Raw genomic sequence first — 23,393 nt, 5'->3', positions numbered from 1 at the left:
GGGCGTTCCTCCCAATCACGCCCTTCCAGGTCTCACTGTCACTGCCCACCTGAGCATTGAAGTCACCCAGTAGAAGGATAGAGTCCCCAGAAGGAGTGCTCTCCAGCACCTCCTCCAGGGACTCCAAGAAGGGTGGGTACTCTGAGCTGCCATTCGGTGCATAGACACAAACAACAGTCAGGACCCGTCCCCCCTCCCGAAGGCGGAGGGAGGCTACCCTCTCGTTCACCGGGGTGAACCTCAATGTACAGGCGCCCAGCCGGGGGGCATTAAGTATGCCCACACCTGCTCGACGCCTCGCACCGTGGGCAACTCCAAGGTGAAAGAGAGTCCAGCCCCTCTCGAGAGGGCTTGTGCCAGAGCCCAAACTATGTGTGGAGGCAAGTCCGACTATGTCTAGTAGGAACTTTTCTGCCTCACACACTAGCTCGGGCTCCTTTCCAGCCAGAGAGGTGACATTCCATTTCCCTAGAGCCAGCCTCTGCAGCCGGGGATTGGACCGCCAAGGTTCTCCCCGCCTTTGGCCGCTGCCCAACTCACTTTGCACTTGACCCCTTTGGCCCCTCCTACAGGTGGTCAGCCCATGGGAAGGGCGACCCACGTTTTCTGCGGGCTATGCCCGGCCGAGCCCCATGGGTGAAGGCCCGGCCACCAGGCGCTTGCCTTTGAGCCCCATCCACCTCCATGCCTAGCTCCAGAGGGGGGCCCCGGTGACCCGCATCCGGGCGAGGGAAAACTAGGTCCATTTGTATTTTTCGTCATGAGGGGTCTTCTGAGAAATCTCCACTGTTGGTAACTAGTTGGTAACTAAATTTGGAAAATTAAATGATGGAATTAGAAGTGTTACCAGAAAAGGCAAACATGACAAACAAAAAATGTGAAGTGTAAAATGAAAGATTGATTTCTTAATGGGGGCTTTGTTGTGGTTTAACCACACCTACGGCCCCCTTCTATCGTGCTCACTGCTTCTTTTTTTTCTTCCCAAAGAGCTTTAGCGTAAAAGCAGTTCCACTGCCCCCCTTCTCCACTTAATCCTTTGAAGAAGCTTGGTGTTTGAGTGGAAGTTTTGCTTTTCCTCTTCTTTCCATCCAAGTTCACCGTGTGGAGCAAAAGTGGTGGGTGGGTGTGTTAAGATGGCAAGAGAAGTGAAATGGAACCCCGAGATCTTACCGCCCACTTGCCAGTCCCGCACAAAGACGGCATTTCTTTTGAGTCTGCCTCTCTTGCCTTCTCCGTGTCAGCGTGATTGTCAAGTTTGCTGTGATCACTTGTGATTTATTCATCAGTCTCAAGAGCGCCAATGTGGCTTCTACAAATTCACAAGAGAGCAAACATAATTGAGTTGCCGTTTAAGTGTATGTGGCAGGTCACAGTCTTCATTTTCTGTAATCTAAAAATCTCTTTAAAGCATTTCTATGTAGTCACCTCCCCGCCATAGAACCTCATCTTTTGTCTTTGATGAGAAAGGACATGATTTGTCAGGAATACATTAAATCCAAATGTGGTTACATTATGCCATGATTTGTGGTTCTTGCGACTGAGGTTATTAGTTTGGCTGGCTTGATTCAGAGACAGGATGGATGATGATCCGTCTTCTCCTGCATGTTAAGTGTCTCTCTTTATCTGATGAAACCACTGATCCACGTGCTCTCGATGACTCCACGCTTCCTTGATTCAAATGTCAGCCATGTACAAGAGTGGAGGCATGCTGATTTATTTATGTTAATGTTGTCTTTTTTGTTTTGATTACATGCTTCATTATTCAGTTATTGAGTCGTTGTGAGTAAAGAAGCAATCTTTTTGAGTTTGTAGCTAGTAAAGGAGATGCCACCGGTTGATATCCTGGTTAAATATCAGGTGCCTTGCTCGAGGTGTCATCTCTCGTAGTTTTCCGTCTGCCTTAACTGATTATGATCGCCCAGAGGTTAGACATGATACCTGCTGCTGTGTGGACTAATTCATTTCTTGTTTATTGATCAAAGCAATTTCCTGGTTGTCTAAACCTTTTCTGTCATCTTGAATACATAAAAACAGAATTTCCACATTGGTGAGTATGTCATTAAAATCAACTCTAATATTATTTATACCATATTTTTCAGACTAAAAGTCGCTTCGGAGTATAAGTCGCATCAGCCACAAAATGGGGAATAAAAGGGAAAAAAAACATATATGTCGCACCGGAGTACAAGTCGCATTTTGGGGGAAATTTATTTGACAAAATCCAACACCAAGAACAGACATGAACCAGCAACAACAGGCTAAACGATACGGTATGCTAACGTGACATAAACACAAATGAGGAACTGAGAACGGGCCTGACGTAACATTATCAGTTATCCAAATAACTATAACATAAATAACACCTTTATCAAACCATTTGTGTCACTCCAAATCTAAGTATGCTAACGTGACATAAACACAAATGAGGAACTGAGAACAGGCCTGACGTAACATTATCAGTTATCCAAATAACTATAACATAAATAACACCTTTATCAAACCATTTGTGTCACTCCAAATCATTAAATCCATCGATCAAATTCTTCGTCCTTTATGCAAATAACGCCGCGTGTGCGCCGCACCGCTGACGCCAGACTCGTCCTCAGTTGCAGTTCAAATTATTCCACAGGCCCAAATAACGATATAGAAACTATCTATCAAATAACTATTATATAAAGGACAATATTATCAAACCATCTGTGTCACTCCAAATCATTAAATCCATCGATCGAATTCTTTTTGCAAACACCGCCGCGTGTGCGCCGCGCCGCTGACGTCGGATTCGTCGTCAGTTACAGTTCAAATTATTCCACAGTCCCATATAATTATAAACAACAATTTTATCAAACTATCTCTGTCACTCCAAGTCATTAAATCCATTGATCGAATCCTTTGTCCTTTATCTAAACAATGCCACGTGTGCGCTGCGCCGCTGACCTCATCAGTTGCAGTTCAAATTACAGTAATCCCTTGCTACATCGCAGTTCGTTTATCGCGGTTTCACTACATCACGGATTTTTTTTCCCAAATTAAAAAAATAAATAACATTCTAAATAAAACTTTTCAATTTAAAGTGAAAATAACATGTGAAGTGATCAACTATACTAGTAAGTAAGTAATGTGTTAATGATCAAATAAAAATTTGTGAATAATTTCACACAGAAATCGCTCCTGAGTATAAGTCGCCCCCCCACCCAAACTATGAAAAAAAACACGATTTATACTCCGAAAAATACGGTACATGTTTTGTAATAGTCTCCCCTTTTTGTTCGAGTTGTTATGCAGCATTTATTGTTTGCCCTTTAAAGGGGATTTTATCGGAAGCTGTCTCATAATGTGCAATCATATATTGGAGTGGCTGTTTCATTTCACATTACAGGCGAGACTTTTCCAAGGCATATGATACTGTTTGAGATTGATTTTCTATCCCCCTTCCAGCAGCAGTACGCTTCTCCTCATACCACTGCTGGTCGTAATACTGTTTCAGATTTCTAATTTATCCCTAACATTTGTCACACAGTGTCATCATGAACTTCATATCCTTTTTTTTTTTTCTTCCTGGCTAGTAAAACAATTGATTGGAACATTTATTTATTTTTTTCTTTCTCTCTCTCTCTGTCTGTCTGTCTGTCTGTCTGTCTGTCTGTCTGCCTGCCTGCCTGCCTGCCTGCCTGCCTGCCTGCCTGCCTGCCTGCCTGCCTGCCTGCCTGCCTGCCTGCCTGTCTGTCTGTCTGTCTGTCTATCTATCTATCTATCTATCTATCTATCTATCTATCTATCTATCTATCTATCTATCTATCTATCTATCTATCTATCTATCTATCTATCTATCTATCTATCTATCTATCTATCTATCTATCTCCCATCCCCCTCAAAGTGCCATTGTTCTTTGGGTCAGGCCGCAGTTGTAAATAAGAACTTGTTCTTAATTGTTTGCCTGGGTAAATAAAGGTTAAATAAAAATAAATAAATAAATAAATAAATAAATAAATGGTCATTTCATCACCCAAAATATTAGTTATTCAACTGTAGTTTGCAAAGTCATTTTCCTCATTCCTGTTTTCACTCTTCTGTGTTTCAGAATTTTTTTCTGGAGCTTTATAACGCTATGCTGTGTTTATGCTTCACGTTTCAGATAATGTTATTGTACAATATTATGGCTTTCCCAGAGGCTGCTAGTGTCTTCATACATAGATTCATTTTTCTCTGCTTTGCAAAAGGATTGAAATACATTCTTTGCCTTCATAAGTCATCGGTTATCTGTCAAGGTTTGTCATTTATAAAGATGAAGTGCCCATAGATCAGTTTTCTCAGAATGCTGGCTCTTTCACAAGTTCCCCAAAAAAACCTTTTGTTTCCTTTGTTGTGGAGAAGTCAGACTGATTTATCTTTTTATTGTTTTTACGTCTTAGCTCTTGGAAGGCAGTTTTACATCCCAGGTCAGCCACGAAGTTGATGGCCTCATTTTCCAGCCATGCGGGGTAAGTAAGACGCACTCGAGAGTTGGATGATAATGCGGCTGCACTAATTTTGCCTTGTTATTCTTACCATCTGTTATTATAAATAAATCAAAACAACAATTCCATCACATATTCACAGTAACACCAGCCCACAGTTTACATTTTTTGCATTTACAGTAATTAAACCTAATTCTTGGTCTCACGGCTACCTCCCTTTTTTGACCTAGGTCAGTTTCAGTTCAGTGAAAACACGTTTGTTTTGTTGCATTATTTATCAGCTCAAATGATTTTCTTTATGATCCAAGCAAGTTGCCATTTGGTTTCAGTTGCAATGATTATATCCATCATGGTGTCAAAACTAAATGAATAAAGTGTCGAGTGTGAAATCACCGCATGATATAAACACAACATTGTTCATCGCCTGTGACGTTTGTTAACATATTAATACTAAACTGTGATGGATTCCATAAATCATGATAAATTTAAAAAATGCTCAAAATAGTCCCTTGCCTATAATGACTGTGCGCAGTTTTTATCTGAAAATTAAAAAAAAAAAAATATTATTGAGTGGAAACCAAGGGCAGTGGACAGGCCACAAGATGAAACAGTTGCTATTTCTCTTGCACCGTATTGAATTTACAAACTACGCTCAATCCTAAAAAGAACAGTGGTGGGACTTTTATGCTGCCAGTTATTGATTTGAGGGCTTATTTTCACTGACGGTTCAGTGGATTTTGATTGATCAAGTCTGGCAAATAGAGGAAGCTGTTGCAAACACTACAGCTGCACCTGCTTCAAGTTTTTTTCTTTTTTTTTTGGTATCAGCAATAAATGTCAGAGTCAGCCTTTGAAAAACAGAAAAATCTAGAATTTGAGTGTAAATAGCTGGTCTAGTCCAAATCATATTGCAGCCTCGGATCGGAGGGTTTCTGCCAATGTACATTAGGAAACACAATCTTGTCTCACTCAATAAATCCCCTCATTAAAATGCATTTATTTGTCTGACCTTTTGCTTCAACACGTGGTTTATTGATTGACACGGAGGGACTAATTCATCAGATTTCCAAGTAAGCATTTGACATTTATTTGTAAATAATATTTTACAGGACAAGCAGTACAATTCAGTTGCAAAGCTTGCCCCACAACGTTTTTTTTTTCTTGTTTTTTCCCTCCCTCTGTCCTGCAAGTGAAAACTAAAGCGCTCTCTGTCTCATACTGCGCAAATATGGACTGTAAAGGATCAAATAGAGGCAAGCTATTTCAGGACTTGAAAGGGGGCAACAATTCTCTGATCTGCAGCCATTCCATAGCTTGTCACCTTCTCTGTTTGCTGCACTCTCCAGCTTCTACTATAGTCACTGCCCCCCTCCCGATGTTATCTGTCTCCACATAGTTACTTCAAGGAAAAGGGGCTATGGTTTAGTCACGCCGACAATATGGGATTTACTGTAGTTGTTGTTTTTTGTTGTTGTTTTATTCATTGTCTGTCTGACCACAAAATTGAGTCAACTATGTTAAGGTTGTTTACGTGGCACATATCCATCCACACTGACATAATGCTGCTTAGGAATTGATTTAATGGTGCAATTGTCCCTCATGCATGTGCCATCTTCTGTTTTGCACCGAGGTGCAAAATGCCCGGGAAACTAAAGCTTGTAATGGGAATTAGGTTGGATTTACATAACTGCATATGTATTCTAATCTATGCATATTCTAATTGAACAATCAACATAACAACAAATGAACAGAACAAAATTACACATGCATTTTATTACTTCTAATATGTAACACATAACACAGTGGTTAACAATTTTAAGCACTTTCCAAACCTTTTAACCAAAATAAAACGTGTCATTAAAACAGCTTTAATTTAAATTCCACCGCGATTGGTTTGAAAGAAAATCATAGACTGTCAGCTATGATGTAATAGGTGTCAGCAAAACATGCTATTTATAGGCCACATAGGGTCTATTTTCTCAGGATCTTAAAGTGTTTGTATTTGCCTGCAGTTAGTTACGATGACACATAAGATTTCCTTGGACTTCATATTGCTAGCGCCATTCCTAGCAGCAGGATCTCCTGAGAAATCCTGTCTGTTTTCCAGACATCTTTCCTCTGAGTATACTTTTGTTACCGGGCAACCTGACAGTGATAGAATCTGATCATCTCATCCCGCCTCCACCCACAGTGCCTTTACATTTCTCATTATTCCGCTGCTCATCATATCCCCCCTAAATGTCACACATGCAAATAATCAAGGATGTGAAGGCAAGGCTGCTGAAGTACATTCAAGATGTCTGAAAAGATGTTCAACTTTTGTGTTATGTTCTGATACAACTCTGCAGTTTTATGATATTGTCCACTATATATTTATTCAACCAATCATGTTGTCTTATGTTGGCAGAGGTACAAGCCCGGCAGGTGTGATGACATCTTGAAATGGAAGCCCCCAAACCTCAATTCGGTGGACTTTCGCCTCAAGATCACAAAAGTCGGAGGAGAAGGGTATGTAAGACACTAGCGTACACTATAGATCACGTTTTATGTTTTGCCTTCCATTGATCAGAAATTGAATTGTCATTAATCTTCCCTGTGTCTGTTTCTCACACTTAACCCCCACCATCTTTTTTTTCCCATCGCCTTGGGGAACAATTCCACGGCGATAGTGCGCAGAATTCCTTCGTTTTACGGTATTCTCACCGAATAGTTGCTTTTACAAAGATTTAAGTGCACAGAGCACGGCTACCCTTCACGTTTTCTCTTATTTTGTGGTCATCATTCTCTGCAAAATGAATTATTCAGGTGCACTGGTGCTTATCTTTGAGTCCCCCACCCGCCATTAAAAATACTTTCCTGTGCTGCAAAAGGCAATAATTCCCTTGCAGGTGATTAGAGGCTTTCCATGTTTCTTGTATGCATTAATAGAAATGTTGTAAATTGGAAGTGGAAAATATAATTTTGTTGTAATAACCTGAATTTGAGTTTCTACTGTGTTTACAAATTATCTGTAGTAGAATCATTCCTCTCTTCTTCCACGTTGATATTGTAGGCTGAAAAAAGTACTTTGTTTTTCCAGATTTACCAACGTTGTGCTTGCAGAAATAAGAGTACATCAATTTAATACAGAAGTAATAAAATCAGTAATAAATAATAAATAAAAGTAAGAAATAAGTAAATAAATAACATTTCAATCTCATTCTAAACATCCTTGAGGAGTAGTAAAATTTAAATAAATTCTGACAAATCAACTCTACTTTTGGATGTACATAATTATCACATGTTGGCATTTTATTAGGTTATATAGTGCGCGGAAAGTCCAGCTGTGTCTAGCCATGATTAGACAAATAATAGCTGGCGGGGGGGTTTCTTTTTTTGTTCTCTCCTGTGTGTCTGGTCACTGTGCTCCGCGCTTGGCTGTGCCACAATGTGTGAGTGCCCTCACACGGTCCCATCGCGGAAGACTTGACTGTCACGCAGCCGCCTTCTCTGAGAGCCAGGTGACCTCACTGAGCCCTGCCATTATTCATTGTCAACAGATTAGCTGCTCGTTGCGCATCAAAGTAAAATCGTGTGTCCTGAGCACAGGAGAACACAGAGCGCAATTGTTTTTGCGAGAGAGTCGTGATACTTCGCCCAAAAGAGCAATTCATTGGCAGACGCCCTCATCAGACCTGGCTCCATCTTGGACTTTCAAGTCTTTCCTCAGTTACCATCTGAGCGAAACATAGAGACAGAGTGACACACGAGGCGTTAACAGTTGTGTTTTCGTCAGCCCACACAATCAATCCTTGAGCACGTCCTGCCTTGCAGGCTTTGTCGTCATCTATACGCTGGCACAAAGGCAGGCTCTTATTTTTTTTATAGCAGGAGGAATGGATGCATGTAAGGGAAGCAAATGCAAAGCAGCCACTATTCAAACTGGAATCCAGCAAGTCCCCCAAGTTTTGCGTGAACCAATGGATAAATCCATCCAGCGACGTTTTGTCTATGGAGGCCATGACTAACAGTTACATCAATGTGCAATGTGTGTGCAGTGTTTTCAAAATGGAAAATGGATCTGGTTAACTGGCTCATAAGAGGCTTCTTGTTACCATTTGCTTGATTGTAGGGCAACTTGGGTGACATTATAGCATCTCAATCCATACTTGTGTAACGGATCCACCCTCCGCATAACCTCATCAACATTAACAACTTTGTTGTTTTTTGGGACCGTAATTTTCGGACGGTTTTTGTCATAGTTTGGGCGGGGGGGCGACTTATACGTGAATTTTTTCCCAAATTTTCAAAATTCAAAAATCCGCCATGTAATGAAACCGCGATAAACGAACCGCGATGTAGCAAGGGATTACTGTAATTTGAACTGCAAGTGACGTCACCCGTGCCGCGCAGCGGTTGTTTACATAAAGGGCAAAGGATTCGATCACGGGATGACGAAAATGACGAAGGGCCCCACGTACTACCGGCATCATTAGCGGATTTGTTTGTAAGTGACACGGAGCACGAAGAGTTTGAAGGATTTAATGATTTCGAGTGACACAGAAGGTTTGAAAAAGTATTATGGCTTTTACGCACGCCCGGTCCTTCTCGACGGGAGCTCTCTTTCACCTCCGTGGATGGAAGTCGGGGGCCGGCGCTCGGCCGGGTGGCTGTCCGGGGACGGTGGATGGGGCTCGGACATGGCTTTTACGCACGCCCGGTCCTATTTATGGAGCTCTCTTCCACCTCCGTGGCTGGAAGTTCAGTAGTTGTTGGCTCGTTGAACTCTTGTTTTGTTAAATAAAGAGTCGTTTACCAAACCCACGTCTTTCCTGGTACTTTGTTAACGCTACAATATAGTTATATACTAGAGCTCTGCAGCGCACGCGCGGCGTTGTTGACATAAAGGACGAGGAATTTGATCGATGGATTTAATGATTTGGAGTGACAGATGGTTTGATAATATTGTTTTAATATGATATTATTTGAAATATACTTTATATATTGTTATATGGGTCTGTGGAAAAATTTGAAATGCAACTTACAACGGGTCCAACGTGAGAATATGCGGCACATACGCGGCATTGTTTACATAAAGCACGATCGATGGATTTAATGAATTGGAGTGACACAGATGGTTTGATAAACGTGTTATTTATGTAATACTTACTTGAATAACTCTGAATGTTACGTCAGACCCGTTCTCAGCTCCTCGTTTGTGTATATGTCACGTTAGCATACCGTATCATTTAGCCTGTTGTTGTTGGTTCATGTCTGGTTTTGGTGTTGGATTTTAACAAATAAATTTGCCCCAAAAGTGCGACTTATACTCCGGTGCGACTTATATATGTTTTTTTTCACTTTATTGTGCGTTTTATGGCTGGTGCGACTTATACTCCGGAGCGACTTATAGTCAGAAAATTACGGTATTTAAGTTTGCCTTGGGTGTTCTCCTAATTTATTCGAGCTTGGGGTGGCTTGTTTAAAGTTTTATATACCATAAAAAGCTGCTGACCTTGCCTTTTTTCTCACCGTCATCCACGGAGTTGTTAGAGCTGCTTAGCTACTAAAAAATGAATACAAATCTGATGTTTTCAAGGTTTTAACAAAATGTTTTAATCTTGAGTGTGCTTTATTTTTTTTCTTTCACCACAAATCTATCAGACTAAAAAGCTCCCTTGTTTGATAGAGATGTCATAAAATAAGGATGGACTGCACTGCATTAAAATTGTGTATTTTACCTTTGAATGTTGAAGCTTCAAGTCCGGGCCTTGGCCTTTAGATAGTTGTGTGCTTTTCTTCAAATATTAAGTTGCTTTTTTCCCCTGCACCAGTAGCAACAGCTTAATATTCCATTCCAATCAGGATTTTAAAGGAAGTCTGATGTCATTTATTTCACTCTAACTCGAAGTAATATTATGTTCGTTGAGGTGCACTAGAATGAGCCATTCTTGTTTTTTCTGCAACAAATTTCTGATTCAGTTGTATTAATAGAGCAATGACAAGAAAGGACAGATGCATAGGTCCATTACTGCAGCAGGGCCATTTAGCTCTTTTAATGTCCGTCCTTCCTCTCCGTGTTTGCTATTATTACACAGAAGGGGGGTGGGGGGTGGACTGACGGTCTCTTATTTCTTCTCAGCCTTCGAAGGAGAGTCGCACTGTAGTTTGAGCCATCACTTATTCACAATACCCCCCCCATTTGTTTCCGCTCCATCGATGGTTAACTAAAATAAAACAGAAGCCTGCTCTTGAATCTTCGATCCTAATCGAGCTTGAGTGTCTGCAAATAACAGGCTGATGAAGGAGGGTGGTGAGAACTGGAGCAGTGTGTGATTAAGACATCTGTTGGGCTCCATCTCGAAGACAAGACACAAATACTGCACAGACACTTCCATTATACTCGCATTGATGCAAATAACACTCGCCAAGGTATAAATGAACTACGGCGATGGCTCGCAGTTTCACTTCGTACGCAATACGCGGAATCTTGTTTTCTATTCTGTACGTTTTCCTCTGATTTTATCATGGCCTCGGTCTTGGATTGTGGACGATTGTCGTTTTCTCTCTGCACCTCAAGCTGCTCACGGAGACAGAAGGGCTCACTAGGGTGCAATATCACATTCCCTGCCATTCTGTTACTCGCTGCAAAATGGAAGCAGCGTGATGATATCTTCGCACCACTCAAGATACTCATGCGCCGGATCCTTTGCGTGGTGTTAACTATGGTCCGTTTTGTCTTTGCAGGCTGCTGCCTCAGACTGTCGGCTTGCTTTATGTCGGCAACTACGATCGGCCCTTTGCAAAGATGAAGGTGAGAGAAAGTGTTGCTTTTGATTAATTCCACTGCTTTTGATGTTGTTTAATAGACACAGCATGCAGCTTATTAAACTGCCAATTTGTTGTGAAATACAACCTACAGCAGTACTTAGTTTGTTCCGTGACAAAGCTTGTAAACTTAGTTTACCCCATCAAATAATATCTTCCCATTGAAATTAATTGAAATGTCGATAATCTGTTCCAGTCCTCCCCCCCAAAAATTTTCAGACACAAATACTGTGCAAACTGCAGCATAAATGTGTTGAATGTGTGCCCTTAAAGGGCTAACCTGGTAAATTCTGTGTGTTTTCTTGTTTTTTCAGTTTAGATTTCAAAATCCTTAGCAGAGCGCATAGAGTGCCGTTTCATTATCAGATTTATAATCATGGAATCACTTGGCAAGTTGTAATTAGCTGCAGAAAGAATAAGACATTTAATTGAGCTTTATATGACAACGGCTGTATTCTTTTTCAATTAACTTGTTTGTCTTTATTACATTTTAATACGCCATTTGTTTTCCTCGTTTGTTTAACTCAACCTTCTCAACATGCCAAAACGTTAACCACTAATAAATTCCTGCCTTTACTATTTCCTTATTGAACCAGTCATTTGCTATTTTTAGGAAAATGTTTGTCATCAAATTCCTGGCGGAAAGCATTGTAGCATGCTTAATTTCCCTGAAGGCATAGATGACGTCAGTGACATTTCCTCATGATGGATTTAATTTGCCATAACATGCTCTCAATTTAAATGGATACCTTTAAACCATTAATTAAATGTTCCCATTCGTCATCTTCTGAACACTGAAACATATGATTAGGAACGTAATGCCATTTAATGTATTTAATTGGCACTAGTAATTGTAATTGAAATTAGATATCACCCTAAAAGTCTTCTCCTCGTGTTTGCCCCTACTTTACTTTTTACCTAACATAATGAACCTTTAATATTAGAATGCAATTCAGAAATGTTGTCTGTTGAATATAAACCCATTTGGTCCATGGTTCAGAGTTGAGTTATTACTCCACGCCCTGCCCGTCACTGTATGCCTGATTTCCAAGAATCTGTCCTCGGCGGCCTTTATCAGGGAGGGGAAAAAAAGCTGCCGTGCAAACTTTTTGTTGGCTTTCTGGCTCTTGTTGTTTAGAGAGGATTTTAAGTCAAGAGACACATGAATTATGCTAATTCAAGAGCAGAACATTGAAGCATGTGATTTCTTCAGACGAAATTTTTCCTCAAACAAAAGCCTCCATTCTAATAGAGGTCTTATTTTTTCATACCGGACTTCATTAACCGTACTCCTCACTCGTGGATATTCAAACGATAGAGAGAGGATCTTACGTTATGTAGACAGTCATTAACTTCCCAGTCATCTCTGTGCCTGCCTCTAATTTTAAGTTCCATCTTTTAAGCAGACCACACACGTCTAGAGTTTAATACTGTGTATGAAACATTTTGAAATACTCTAGTATTTATATTCACACGATATAATGTACCGTATTTTCCGGACTATAAGGCGCACCTGACTAAAAGGCGCACCTTCAATGAATGGCTCATTTTAAAACTTTGTCCTTATATAAGGCGCACTGGACTATAAGGTGCACCATTAATGCAACATGTCAGATTTTTAATCCAAATCAAATCATTCTCCATTTTATCTTTTTTATTTCAACTTCAGACGCAACAAATTACTTAATAATGATCCATAGTCTTTTTGATTCATGATTCATAGTCTTCAGCGGGCCACTTATGATTGATTTCATGACACAATGCTTCAGGCCAGTTTAAATTTAGGAATTTGGTCGATATATAAGGTGCACCGGACTATAAGGCGCACTGTCGGCTTTTGAGAAATTTTGAGGGTTTTAGGTGTGCCTTATAGTCCGGAAAATACGGTAATAAATGCCTTATCTCTCTTCAACATTTGGACCCTTCTGCATTTTAGCAAATGCCCCGGCTACTAGGAAGAAATATGAAATATGATAATCGTATTAGAGCTGACTTACTGCCATCTTGGTCATACTTTTGACATGCATTGCCTCGCCTATGCTAATGAGTGTTCAGAAAGTTGTGTAAATTATTATTCTTTCTAATGATTCATACTGCTCCTACTTTGGTTCTACTCCATTTCCTGTTACACATTTTCTGAAGCCCATTGGCTGCCCATTTTAACTGAATTTGATCGATATATAACCAATGAGCGCAGCAGCTCAATTAAACTTTAATAATCTGGGTGTTGGCTGACAGACCTTGTCATCAGAAATCAATATAAGAGGATCTCTTTATTCTTTCTGATGACGTTTCGAGAGTTTGACTTTGAATTTCTTGTTGAACAGCATATTTTTCATACAGGACCTGAATTATTATTGCTTGGAAATGTTCTCTGCAATAAGCAGATATTGCACATTTGCAGCACAAAGTACACTATTTGTTGTGATATTTGTTGATTCAATGGAGCAAACGAAGCAATTGCAGACATCGTTTTAGCGGGCATTGCCAATCAAAGCCCATCCAAACTTGATGAATTGCAAGCATTATGGCATCACCCACGACCCAATTAAGGGGCCAATAAGTCACTAATTGTTTGGTCATAGCATTTAAATGTAATGCAAACAATAACAAGTCACACAAGTCAAGTTTCCACTTCAATATTTGTAATAAACTTCCTCTTTGAATTTCCATGTCCAGTGAGAGCCCAATACAAATTAAATCCCGCTTCTAAACTCCCCTCTGAAATATGATTCCTCTTTTGATGATGCACACCCACTTTATGATCTGCTGTAATGCAACAGCAGCCCCCTCCCCCCCCCCCCTCCCCCAACACACACACACACAAAAAAAAATTGCCTGCCAAGCTCTCCAATGTGCTGCCATAAAAGACAGGTCTGGACAGACTAAGCACCAGGGGTTGTAGAAAAAGTGTCAGCCATGTTGGCTGTGCTAGCCGGAAAAGACTCAGGCTGTAGCCTGCCTGTACTGCCCTTCACTTGTGCCCAGCATGCTGTGCAGAGCTTTCGGAAAGCATCGTCAACCCCACAGGGCTTTGGTTCTGTTCTTCATTCAAGGGAGTCTTTCCTTATGGCTACTCCCAAGTGCTTGCTCATGTAGGGCTCAGTTTATCTTTTTATATTTAAAAAAATCACCCCTTATCACCTACTTATAAAATACACAACCTAACGCAAGCAACAGCCAAAGCTTGCTAGCTGTGAACCTTTTATTGAGCCTTGTTAATTTGTATATCCAAACCACAATTGATGGAACTTGGCTCTGTGGAGGAAGATGGAGAATGCAAGCTCCATCTTCCTCCGTCACGCTCATCCTTGCTTCCTGTGTGATATTTTTGGCGCCCCCGCTGTTAGCCCAGATGCTCCACACTCCATGAAGGACGAAGGCCTCGTGTAGAATTCTAGGTTCTGGCTAAACTCCATTGCTTTCTTGGCTGTTTTTCCTTTGCGTGACTTTTGCTGAATGTCAGTGTTCACTGCGAACCTGGACAACATGCTGTTCCATGGTCTTTGTTGGCATTGTGTTCCCTTTGTAGACTGATAGTTTTGAAGTGAGTTAGTCACCATGACAAAGATAATTATTTTAGTATGCCATCAAAAAAAAAAAAATCCACCTACAATTTTGAATGGCCATGTTTTGTCGCTGAGGGTCAGCACCTCCAAATCCAAGTCCAAGGTCCTCTGTCGGAAAAGGATGGAATGCCCTCTCCGGATCGGGGATGAGATCCTGCCCGAAGTGGAGGAGTTCAAGTATCTTGGGGTCTTGTTCGGCAGTAATGTGGACTCTGTACCGGTCCGTCGTGGTGAAGAGAGAGCTGGGCCAAAAGGCAAAGGTCTCAATTTGTCTCAGCTGGCCTGGGAACGTCTTGGGATCCCCCGGGATTAGCTGGATGAAGTGGCTGGGGAGAGGGAAGTCTGGGAGTCCCTCCTAAAGCTGCTGCCCCCGCAACCCGACCCCGGATAAGCGGAAGAAGATGGATGGATCGATGGATGTTTCGTTGCTCATATCAAATCTCTGAGTGGCACATGATGGAGAGCTCATCTGTTGTTTGTTTGTTTGTTTGTTTGTTTGTTTGTTTGTTTGTTTGTTTGTTTGTTTGTTGCATCATCCAAGCGCATTAAATAGTGCCACAACTGAGAAGTCTGTTTTGTTTGATTATGCATTAAAGATTGCCTCTTAAAAACTAAGCAAAATCCCTACATGGCAAGATGGCCTCTACAATACAATAGCTCTATTTGTGACGGAGTTCTTCAGGCAGGATGAAGAGGTATCATAAAAACACTTCTATGCTAAGCAAGCACGAGATAAGATAGTCTAAGAAAGATGAGATGTGACAGCGACGTTGACAGGGCTCTGTTTCAAGGGCTTAAAATGGATCAGCTAGTGAATGAATCATGGGAGCCATTGTGATTCGAACCTGAGGTTAAAAAAAAAAGCTAATTATGTGAAATTCTGTCCTGCATTCTCTCTGGTCTCATCAATGTACGAGTCAATGTCCCTGGCATTGCTTGAGAGTTTCGTCCTGCTCAGCCGATCGGGCAGATACCATCTCGCCTTCACACAATTGCTTCGTGTAGCCAGGCAACTGACTGGATGTTGTTTTCATGCGTCGGAGTGTTTGACCTTCATGAAGGTGGGCACATGCCTTCATGGAGGTGGTCAATGCTGTCATCATGGTTGAGAATGTGACAATACCTGTTGCGTGGTGCTTCCTTATACAGCTTTGAAAATTGAAGTCTTAAGCGGCGCAGTTTTTCTTATTTCACCAAAACACTTTTATGTGCTGTCATAGCCAGTCAGGTTTTCAAATGTAAAATTTAAAGGCTAGAATTGTGACAAAATTTAAAGGCTATAATTGAGACATTTTGAACTAGATGTGTACTCGCTTGCTGAATTGTAGCTGCCAGCCCATGAGCACTCAGTTTCTCAAAGTTGAATAGCGGTTGCCTGCGCCAATATAATATTTTATGGTAATGAGTATTTAATGTGGTTTTAACACCACTGTCATTGAGTTGGCGAATTACATTTATCACAGTCAGATGACGCCTTGTCCTCGAAGCCAGACGCAGAATGCAACGGGCTAATAGGTATAAATGGCAAGTCATAACAAGAGTATTTCAATATTGTCCTCCCTGACCTGTGAAAGTAAAAAGCAACTGTGTCGTCTGTCTTACGCGCAGATCACGAAAGAGCTCAAACTGTACGACAACAAGATCATTGAGTGCAACTTTGCCAACAATAGCTGGGTGTTCATGAGGCAGAGGATAGACAAGAGCTTCCCCAACTCCTACGACACAGCAATGGGTGAGTTATCTTGGTTCGCACTTGAAGGCTTGCTAAGTGAGCAGCTGTTCTGTAAAATAACATCTAAGAAAGCACAAAAGCTAAGTCCAAATTGTGATGTTCTGTTTTACTTATAAGATTCATTGAGTATGGAAGTCTGTCTGTGGTTTGAAAGGTCTTAATCCAATCCTCAGTAGTCTGATTGAAGTCACAATATTGTCCTTCAACATTGTTCATTTTCATTCACCTGAACAGATTCAGTATTTTCTGGTTGAATGTCAAAGCTCAGCAGTGGTCCACTGAACACACATTCACAGCCAACCCTTCTCCTTCGTCCATCCTTCATCGCTTATTCTTGCCACACTGAAAGTATCCAAGTGCTGACTTTACCGTTCTCACACATGACAGTACGTACTGATACATTGAAAGAATGACTTGATTGAAGAAGATAAGAAAGCAGGCCTTATTGAATATTATGTCTTCTGTCTGCACGGTGTGCTGATGTAAGAACTTGTAGGCAAAAGCAGCTTTTATCTTAAGAGCGATAGGGCTGCAATTCTCCCCGCTCCATCTAATAATGGGCAGGCCATTACAGCCATTACAGTAGTCATCAGCATTTGCTTAGCTGCAACCACGTTTGACATCTTTATGAACAAGTCTGTTCCTGTTCAACTAGCAGGATGTCTTTCAGCACAAATTGTAAAACACGTGCACAAGCTACAATGTCAGGAATAAGTAGTTAGCTTAAAATGATTAGCCTAGTCTATTTTGCCAGCTATTAAAAGAAAAATTCAGTTTCTAACAACCTGGCCCTTTCTATTTACACCAAAGTAGACAAAATAGATAATTGTTGTAGAATTGTTACAATAATCTTAATAGACTAAACGATACACCATCCACTACTTCATGTACAAGACTTGCCATATAAAATTTGGACTGACATTTATACCTCTTTTACTCTGTATGCCAGTAATTAGCCTTTTAGTTTTAAGCAATCCAGAATGGCATGAATGTCTTTCAAATCTCTTTCCACTCCAATGCATGTTTGATTAAAGCGAGGAACACTGCTCCTTGTATGTTTTGTGTGTGTGTGTGTGTGTGTGTGTGTGTGTGTGTGTGTGTTTGTGTGTGTGTGTGTTATTTTGTTGCGAAGTGAAACAAGTCACTTCTCCAGAAGTCAACCTCTTGTTATGCCGAAACAAAACTGGAACAAATCCCAAAGAAGAGCTTTTGATGAAGGCCAAATGGCCAAATGCTCGTCTGTCACTCATTGTAATCCTGGCTGCTGTTGGTTGTTGCCACTCCAGTTAATCTCATTCACCGCCAGCCGTTTTCAATCTTTTTGAGTGATCCGTGTCAATACAGTAGTAGAAGCCCTAAAATGTACCTAAAGAGACTAAATTCTTCTTTCACTCTCGAATATAAACGTCAACCACAGTGAATGAGTTAATAATGCCTCCCACACAGCATCAACAAGAATTTCTTCAAGCCGCTCCTTGACGGTTATTCCTCCCATCCCTTGTTTTTTTCCCCAGCGGTATGCAAAAGCATCCAGGAACCTGTCACCAAGAAAATCTTGTTGGAATACGTGGACCGTTGCCCTCAAGCAGTCCAAGCCCAAACTCGCAAACACCAAACAGACCCCGATTCTGAGCTAATGCCCCCTCCCCCTCCGAAGAGACCCAACCAGTCCATCCAATAGACTCTACTGTAGTGAACCGGGTCTGGTCGCTCTGGACTTTTCTACAACCACTGATCATCTGTATCACCAGCCACCACCTGCCTAATGGAAAATCATATTTTAAGGCATCCATATCCACTCACCAACCTGTCTGTGTGGTTACATTTAATTGACCTTGTATTATTGTTTGTAGTTTTATTTGCTGGCGTCTTGTTCAAATAAACCAACAAAAAAAAAACATGTTGATTTTGAGCCATTTGCGAAGTTGGTTGATTGCCTTTTTGTATTGGAAGAGTAAACATCATCAACAAATCTTCACAAGCTGTTGATTTGCTTTGAAATTTTACCCACGTTAAAAAAAAAAATCTGCTTTCTAGATGTCATTTTGTTTCTGCCACTGCAAGGTTTTGATTTTTCCAATGAAAAGGAGAGAGAGCACAAAATAGATCTGGCTTGGATGTGAAGACTCCAAGTTGTCCAAATGAAGGCCATCTGTAGATTTAAAGGCTACACAGATGGGCGGGAATGTAACACAGTGATGACACACACTCCACAGACAGGACAAGTGGAAAATCAATCTGCTCTCCCCAAAAAACCTACAGCAGAATCTGATTTTATTTATTTATTTATTTACCGTATTTTTCGGACTAAAAGTCGCTCCGGAATATAGGTCGCATATGCGCCGTGCTGCTGACGTCGGACTCGTAAGTTGCATTTCTAATTATTCCACAGACCCAATAAAACGATATATAAAGTATATTTCAAATAACTATTATATTACAACAATATTATCAAACCATCTGTGTCACTCCAAATCATTAAATCCATCGATTAAATTCCTCGATTAAAGTCGACTTCCAGGCATGTGGCGGCGTGGACTTCCATCCCCGGAGGTGGCATTTCCAGCCACAGAGGTGGAAGAGAGCTCCATAGAATAGGACCAGGCATGCGTAAAAGCCATGTCTGAGCCCCATCCACCATCCCCAAACAGCCACCCGGCCGAGCGCCGGCCCCCGACTTCCATCCACGGAGGTGAAAGAGAGTTCCGTAGAGTATGACCGGGCGTGCGTAAAAGCCATGTCCAAGCCCCATCCACCGTCCCCGGACAGCCACCCGGCCGAGCGCCGGCCCCCGACTTCCATCCACGGAGGTGAAAGAGAGCTCCGTCGAGTCGGACCGGGCGTGCGTAAAAGCCATAATAGTTTTTCAAACCTTCTGTGTCACTCCAAATCATTAAATCCTTCAAACTCTTTGTCCTCCGTGTCACTTACAAACAAAGCCGCTAATGATGCCGGTAGTACATGCGGCCCTTCGTCAGCTTCGTCATCCCGTGATCGAATCTTTGTCCTTTATGTAAACAACTGCCGCGCTGCTGACGTCACTTGAAATTCAAATTACAGTAATCCCTTGCTACATCGCAGTTCGTTTACCGCGGTTTCACTTTCTTTTTTTTTTATGTGAATTTTGAAAATTTGTGAAAAAATTCACATATAAGTCGCTCCTCAGTATAAATCGCCCCCCCCCCAAGCCAAACTAAGAAAAAATCCACGATTTATAGTCTGAAAATTACGGTAGTTTTTTATTTATTTACTTCTTTATTTACTTATTTACTTATTTACTTACTTATTACTTATTTAATAATAAAAATTAGCATTATTATTATTATAGATATTTTTTTATCTCAAATTGAGTTTCCTTATGTGACCCTGGATGGATGATATATTTGACCATTGGTGATTATTATAAAGAACAGGGCATTGGAATGATGTTGTATTTTTTGTGTGATGATGGATTTGAATGAAAATGAAAACAATTCTTTGAGTTTGGTATAATGGAAATGATGTCTTCACTTTTGTAAGACTGAGTCGGAAGATGATGTCACCAAGAATGCTAATCCAGCGAGACTTGTTGGAGAAGAATAAATCTGCCCAGATGAGGTGTGCCATCAAATTGATTTAGTGCGACTTCCCTTGTTGTACAGCTAACCATTTGAGACTGAATGAAGTATGTTCCATATTTCCTCACTTGCTTCAAGATGCAATTAATCAACAGTCCCCGTTTTAACATACATTTAGGGGGTCGTCTTCTTCACCTACTGATATATTCTGCTCAGTGGAAAAAAAAAAAAAGCTTGACTCTTTATTCCTTCCACCGTCCTTATCCAGATCCCCAAAGTAGCTCATGCACTGTCACCCAGAGAGCTAATTTACTTGTCAGCTCTCAACTCTGTCTTAACAAGAAGTGGGGAAGGAGGTGGCCTGATGTAGTCAATACAATTACCGAGAATATTTCTATTTGCATGTAAGGAAAAAGGATGAAGAAATAGTACTGAAATCTGCGTTTCCCGCACAGATGTTATTTTCTGGCTTTTTGGGGAGCAGAATGTGTGTTTATTTTGAGAATGAGGCTGACGCAGTTGGGTTTAGTCACGCCGTGTGCTGGATTGAGTGAATGTAAATCATTGGAGTGGAGGCTGGAACAAATCAAGTGTGCATGTGTTTTAAGGCCCTGCCTGTGGGTGCCACAGGCGACTGTTGTTGTAATAGCGGAGATGGATGAGATGCACACTCGCGAGGTGCCCCGACCCCTTCCAGGCTGCAGTTGGAAGTTAGCTGACTCTCATCAAAGCCTCTTCACCTTTTTTGCAGTAACAATGCATCACTGGGAATATCCTTAGCATTAATAACGCCAAGTGGTTTCTGCAAGTCGCTGGGAGTGCAGCAGGCGATGGCTGTGATGTGAACATGTAAACACAACCGAGTGAGCACAGGTGGCACCGCTTGACATTATGAGGCTCGGCATTCTCTCTTGGTTAGGGTGCCGCAACCCGTGAAGCAAATATTAAATCATCTTTCTTGCTGCCTAATCTACATGCTCAATGAGGTATTCATATGTTGTTGGTCAGGGGGGCAAAAGATGGTCAAGCAGTCATTTGTCATCATTGCTCAGTAAACTAGCACATTGTGTCCTTTATCAGGTGGCTTGTAATAACACGTTTCGCTGAAATGTTTGATGCGATTAATATGCTCAGATTGGAAATTTAATTGCACACATTTTTCCTGGCTTTAGTCAGGGAGTCAGGGCACCACTAATTCATTATCACATATTGCTCCTCGCAGTGCCATTTGACGGAAAAGGTGATAATGCCACTGATGTCTTCATAGAGGGGGAGGAGGTGGGGGGGGGTCAATTAGGAGGTGGTGGTTTGTGGTTTGTCTTCATCATTTGCCGCATTGTTTTCATGGATATGTTAATGCACATTTGGACTCAAAGCTTTTTACAATGATGTGACACATCGCCTATTATATTAGGTCTTGAGCCACTGAGTCCCAAACAAAGTACCATGGCGCACAACTTATAAATAAAATTTAATGGTGCTCACACACACACACACACACACACACGCACACACTCACACACACACACACACACACACATATGCTTCTGGAGAGTGTTAATTTGTTAGAAAGAGCAAAGAGAATTTATCAAATAAATATTATATATAAAGCAGGGATGTCCAAATAATGTGAAGGGGCCCGTGGGCCAATAGTTTTATCAGGACATTTTTTAACTACAAAATTTCATGCGAATACACACTGTTATAAAACAAATCTCATTGTCCCAATTGTCGTTATTTTTTTAAATGACAAAATAACCAAATGTAAGCCACTGAGGCAGATGTGAACAACTCTAAAAACAGAAATTCTTCCTTTCATTCATATCTGAAGAGTCAGATAACATTGAACAAACTGAAAGAGATACCTTAAATTCACATGAGTTTAAAATTAATTTTTCCTCATGAACATTTTAAACGGGAGTTATAAGTAATGCAAAGTTGTCTGTTATTATTAAAACTTAAAACAAGTTAATTTTACTCTTGTCATTTACAAAATCTTTCAGAAAGTAATAGTTTGTGTCATGTCTACAGGTTCATAACATCAACAGTATTAACATGGCCACTTCGTGGCTTGCTTTAGTAATATTTACTTTTGACTCACAGCCCCGAGTGAAGAATCTCTGTTGTGATGCCAGTTCAGCTTGGCTCTTCTTCACTTTATCAGCGCGGTCACTCCCTGTTAGCTTGTTGTATGTGTTAGCTTGTTTAGTCTGATAGGGTCTCTTTGGGGTGAAATCCTTAGACAAGACAACCGCCTCTTTGCAAATTAACACAATTGCCTTGATTTTCAGTGAAGAAGTATCGTAATTCCCATTTCTCTTGAAAGCGATGGCCTTCAATGTCAACTTTCCTCGTTTTCATTACAGTCGCCATGGCAGAAATGAGCGGAGAGGGGTTGGGGTGCCACCCTTTGGTAATAGGAGGAATTACAGTTTCAAGTTTCATGATTTTTTTTATTCAGTTTGACAGTGCAGGCGGGCCAAGTCGCATTTTGTAAGACCAAAGCTGCGGGCCATATGAAATCTCACCGGAAGCTGGATTTGGCCCGCGGGCCGGACTTTGGACATGCCTGATATAAAGAGTTATTTAAAAAATATATATATTACAATGTAACACAAAGTAAAAAAAAAAATTTCAATTTTTTGTCGATTTACTTTATTGTAAAGTTAAAACAAGTACCGTAATTTTCGGACTATAAGTCTCTCCGGAGTATAAGTCGCACCAGCCATAAAACGCACAATAAAGTGAAAAAAAACATATATAAGTCGCACCGGAGTATAAGTCGCACTTTTGGAGCAAATTTATTTGACAAAATCCAACACCAAGAACAGACATGAACCAGCAACAACAGGCTAAACGATACGGTACGCTAACGTGACATAAACATAAACGAGGAGCTGAGAACGGGCCTGACGTAACATTAACAGTGATTCAAATAATTATAACATAAAGAACACATGAATCAAACCATCTGTGTCACTCCAAATCATTAAATCCATAGAATTTTTCGTCCTTTGTGTAAACAACGCCGCGTGTGCGGCGCACCACTGACATCGGACTCGTCGTCAGTTGCAGTTCAAATTATTCCACAGGCCATATAACTAGATATAAAGTATATATCAAATAACAATAATATAAACAATAATTTTCTCGAACCATCCGTGTCAGTCCAAATCATTAAATCCATCAAAATCGTTGTCCACAGAGAGAGATATTTTTAATTAAGCTAAAAAGTAGTCTATTAACACAAGAAAGACATCTTCAAACGTTC

The 23,393-nt window shown here is 40.8% G+C and overlaps 1 protein-coding gene across 1 annotated transcript in view; it reads left to right on the top strand.

The window, feature by feature from the left end:
- Window positions 1-19,778, top strand: part of rngtt (RNA guanylyltransferase and 5'-phosphatase) — a 48,441-nt gene extending 28,663 nt beyond the window's left edge. Inside the window, exons 12-16 of the mRNA XM_085937457.1 lie at window positions 4,413-4,481; window positions 6,865-6,965; window positions 11,184-11,250; window positions 16,442-16,565; window positions 18,080-19,778. Of these exons, the coding sequence (XP_085793583.1) occupies window positions 4,413-4,481; window positions 6,865-6,965; window positions 11,184-11,250; window positions 16,442-16,565; window positions 18,080-18,246 (528 nt within the window). The 3' untranslated portion in view covers window positions 18,247-19,778. The remainder of the gene's footprint in view (window positions 1-4,412; window positions 4,482-6,864; window positions 6,966-11,183; window positions 11,251-16,441; window positions 16,566-18,079) is intronic.
- The last annotated feature ends 3,615 nt before the right edge of the window (window positions 19,779-23,393 follow it).

This window comes from Syngnathus leptorhynchus, chromosome 18 (assembly GCF_054491065.1).
Source record: "Syngnathus leptorhynchus isolate UIUO chromosome 18, UIUO_Slep, whole genome shotgun sequence".
Taxonomy (NCBI): Eukaryota; Metazoa; Chordata; class Actinopteri; order Syngnathiformes; family Syngnathidae; genus Syngnathus; species Syngnathus leptorhynchus.
The sequence above is the reverse complement of the archived record's forward strand: the minus strand, read 5'-3'. Positions and strand labels throughout refer to the sequence as shown.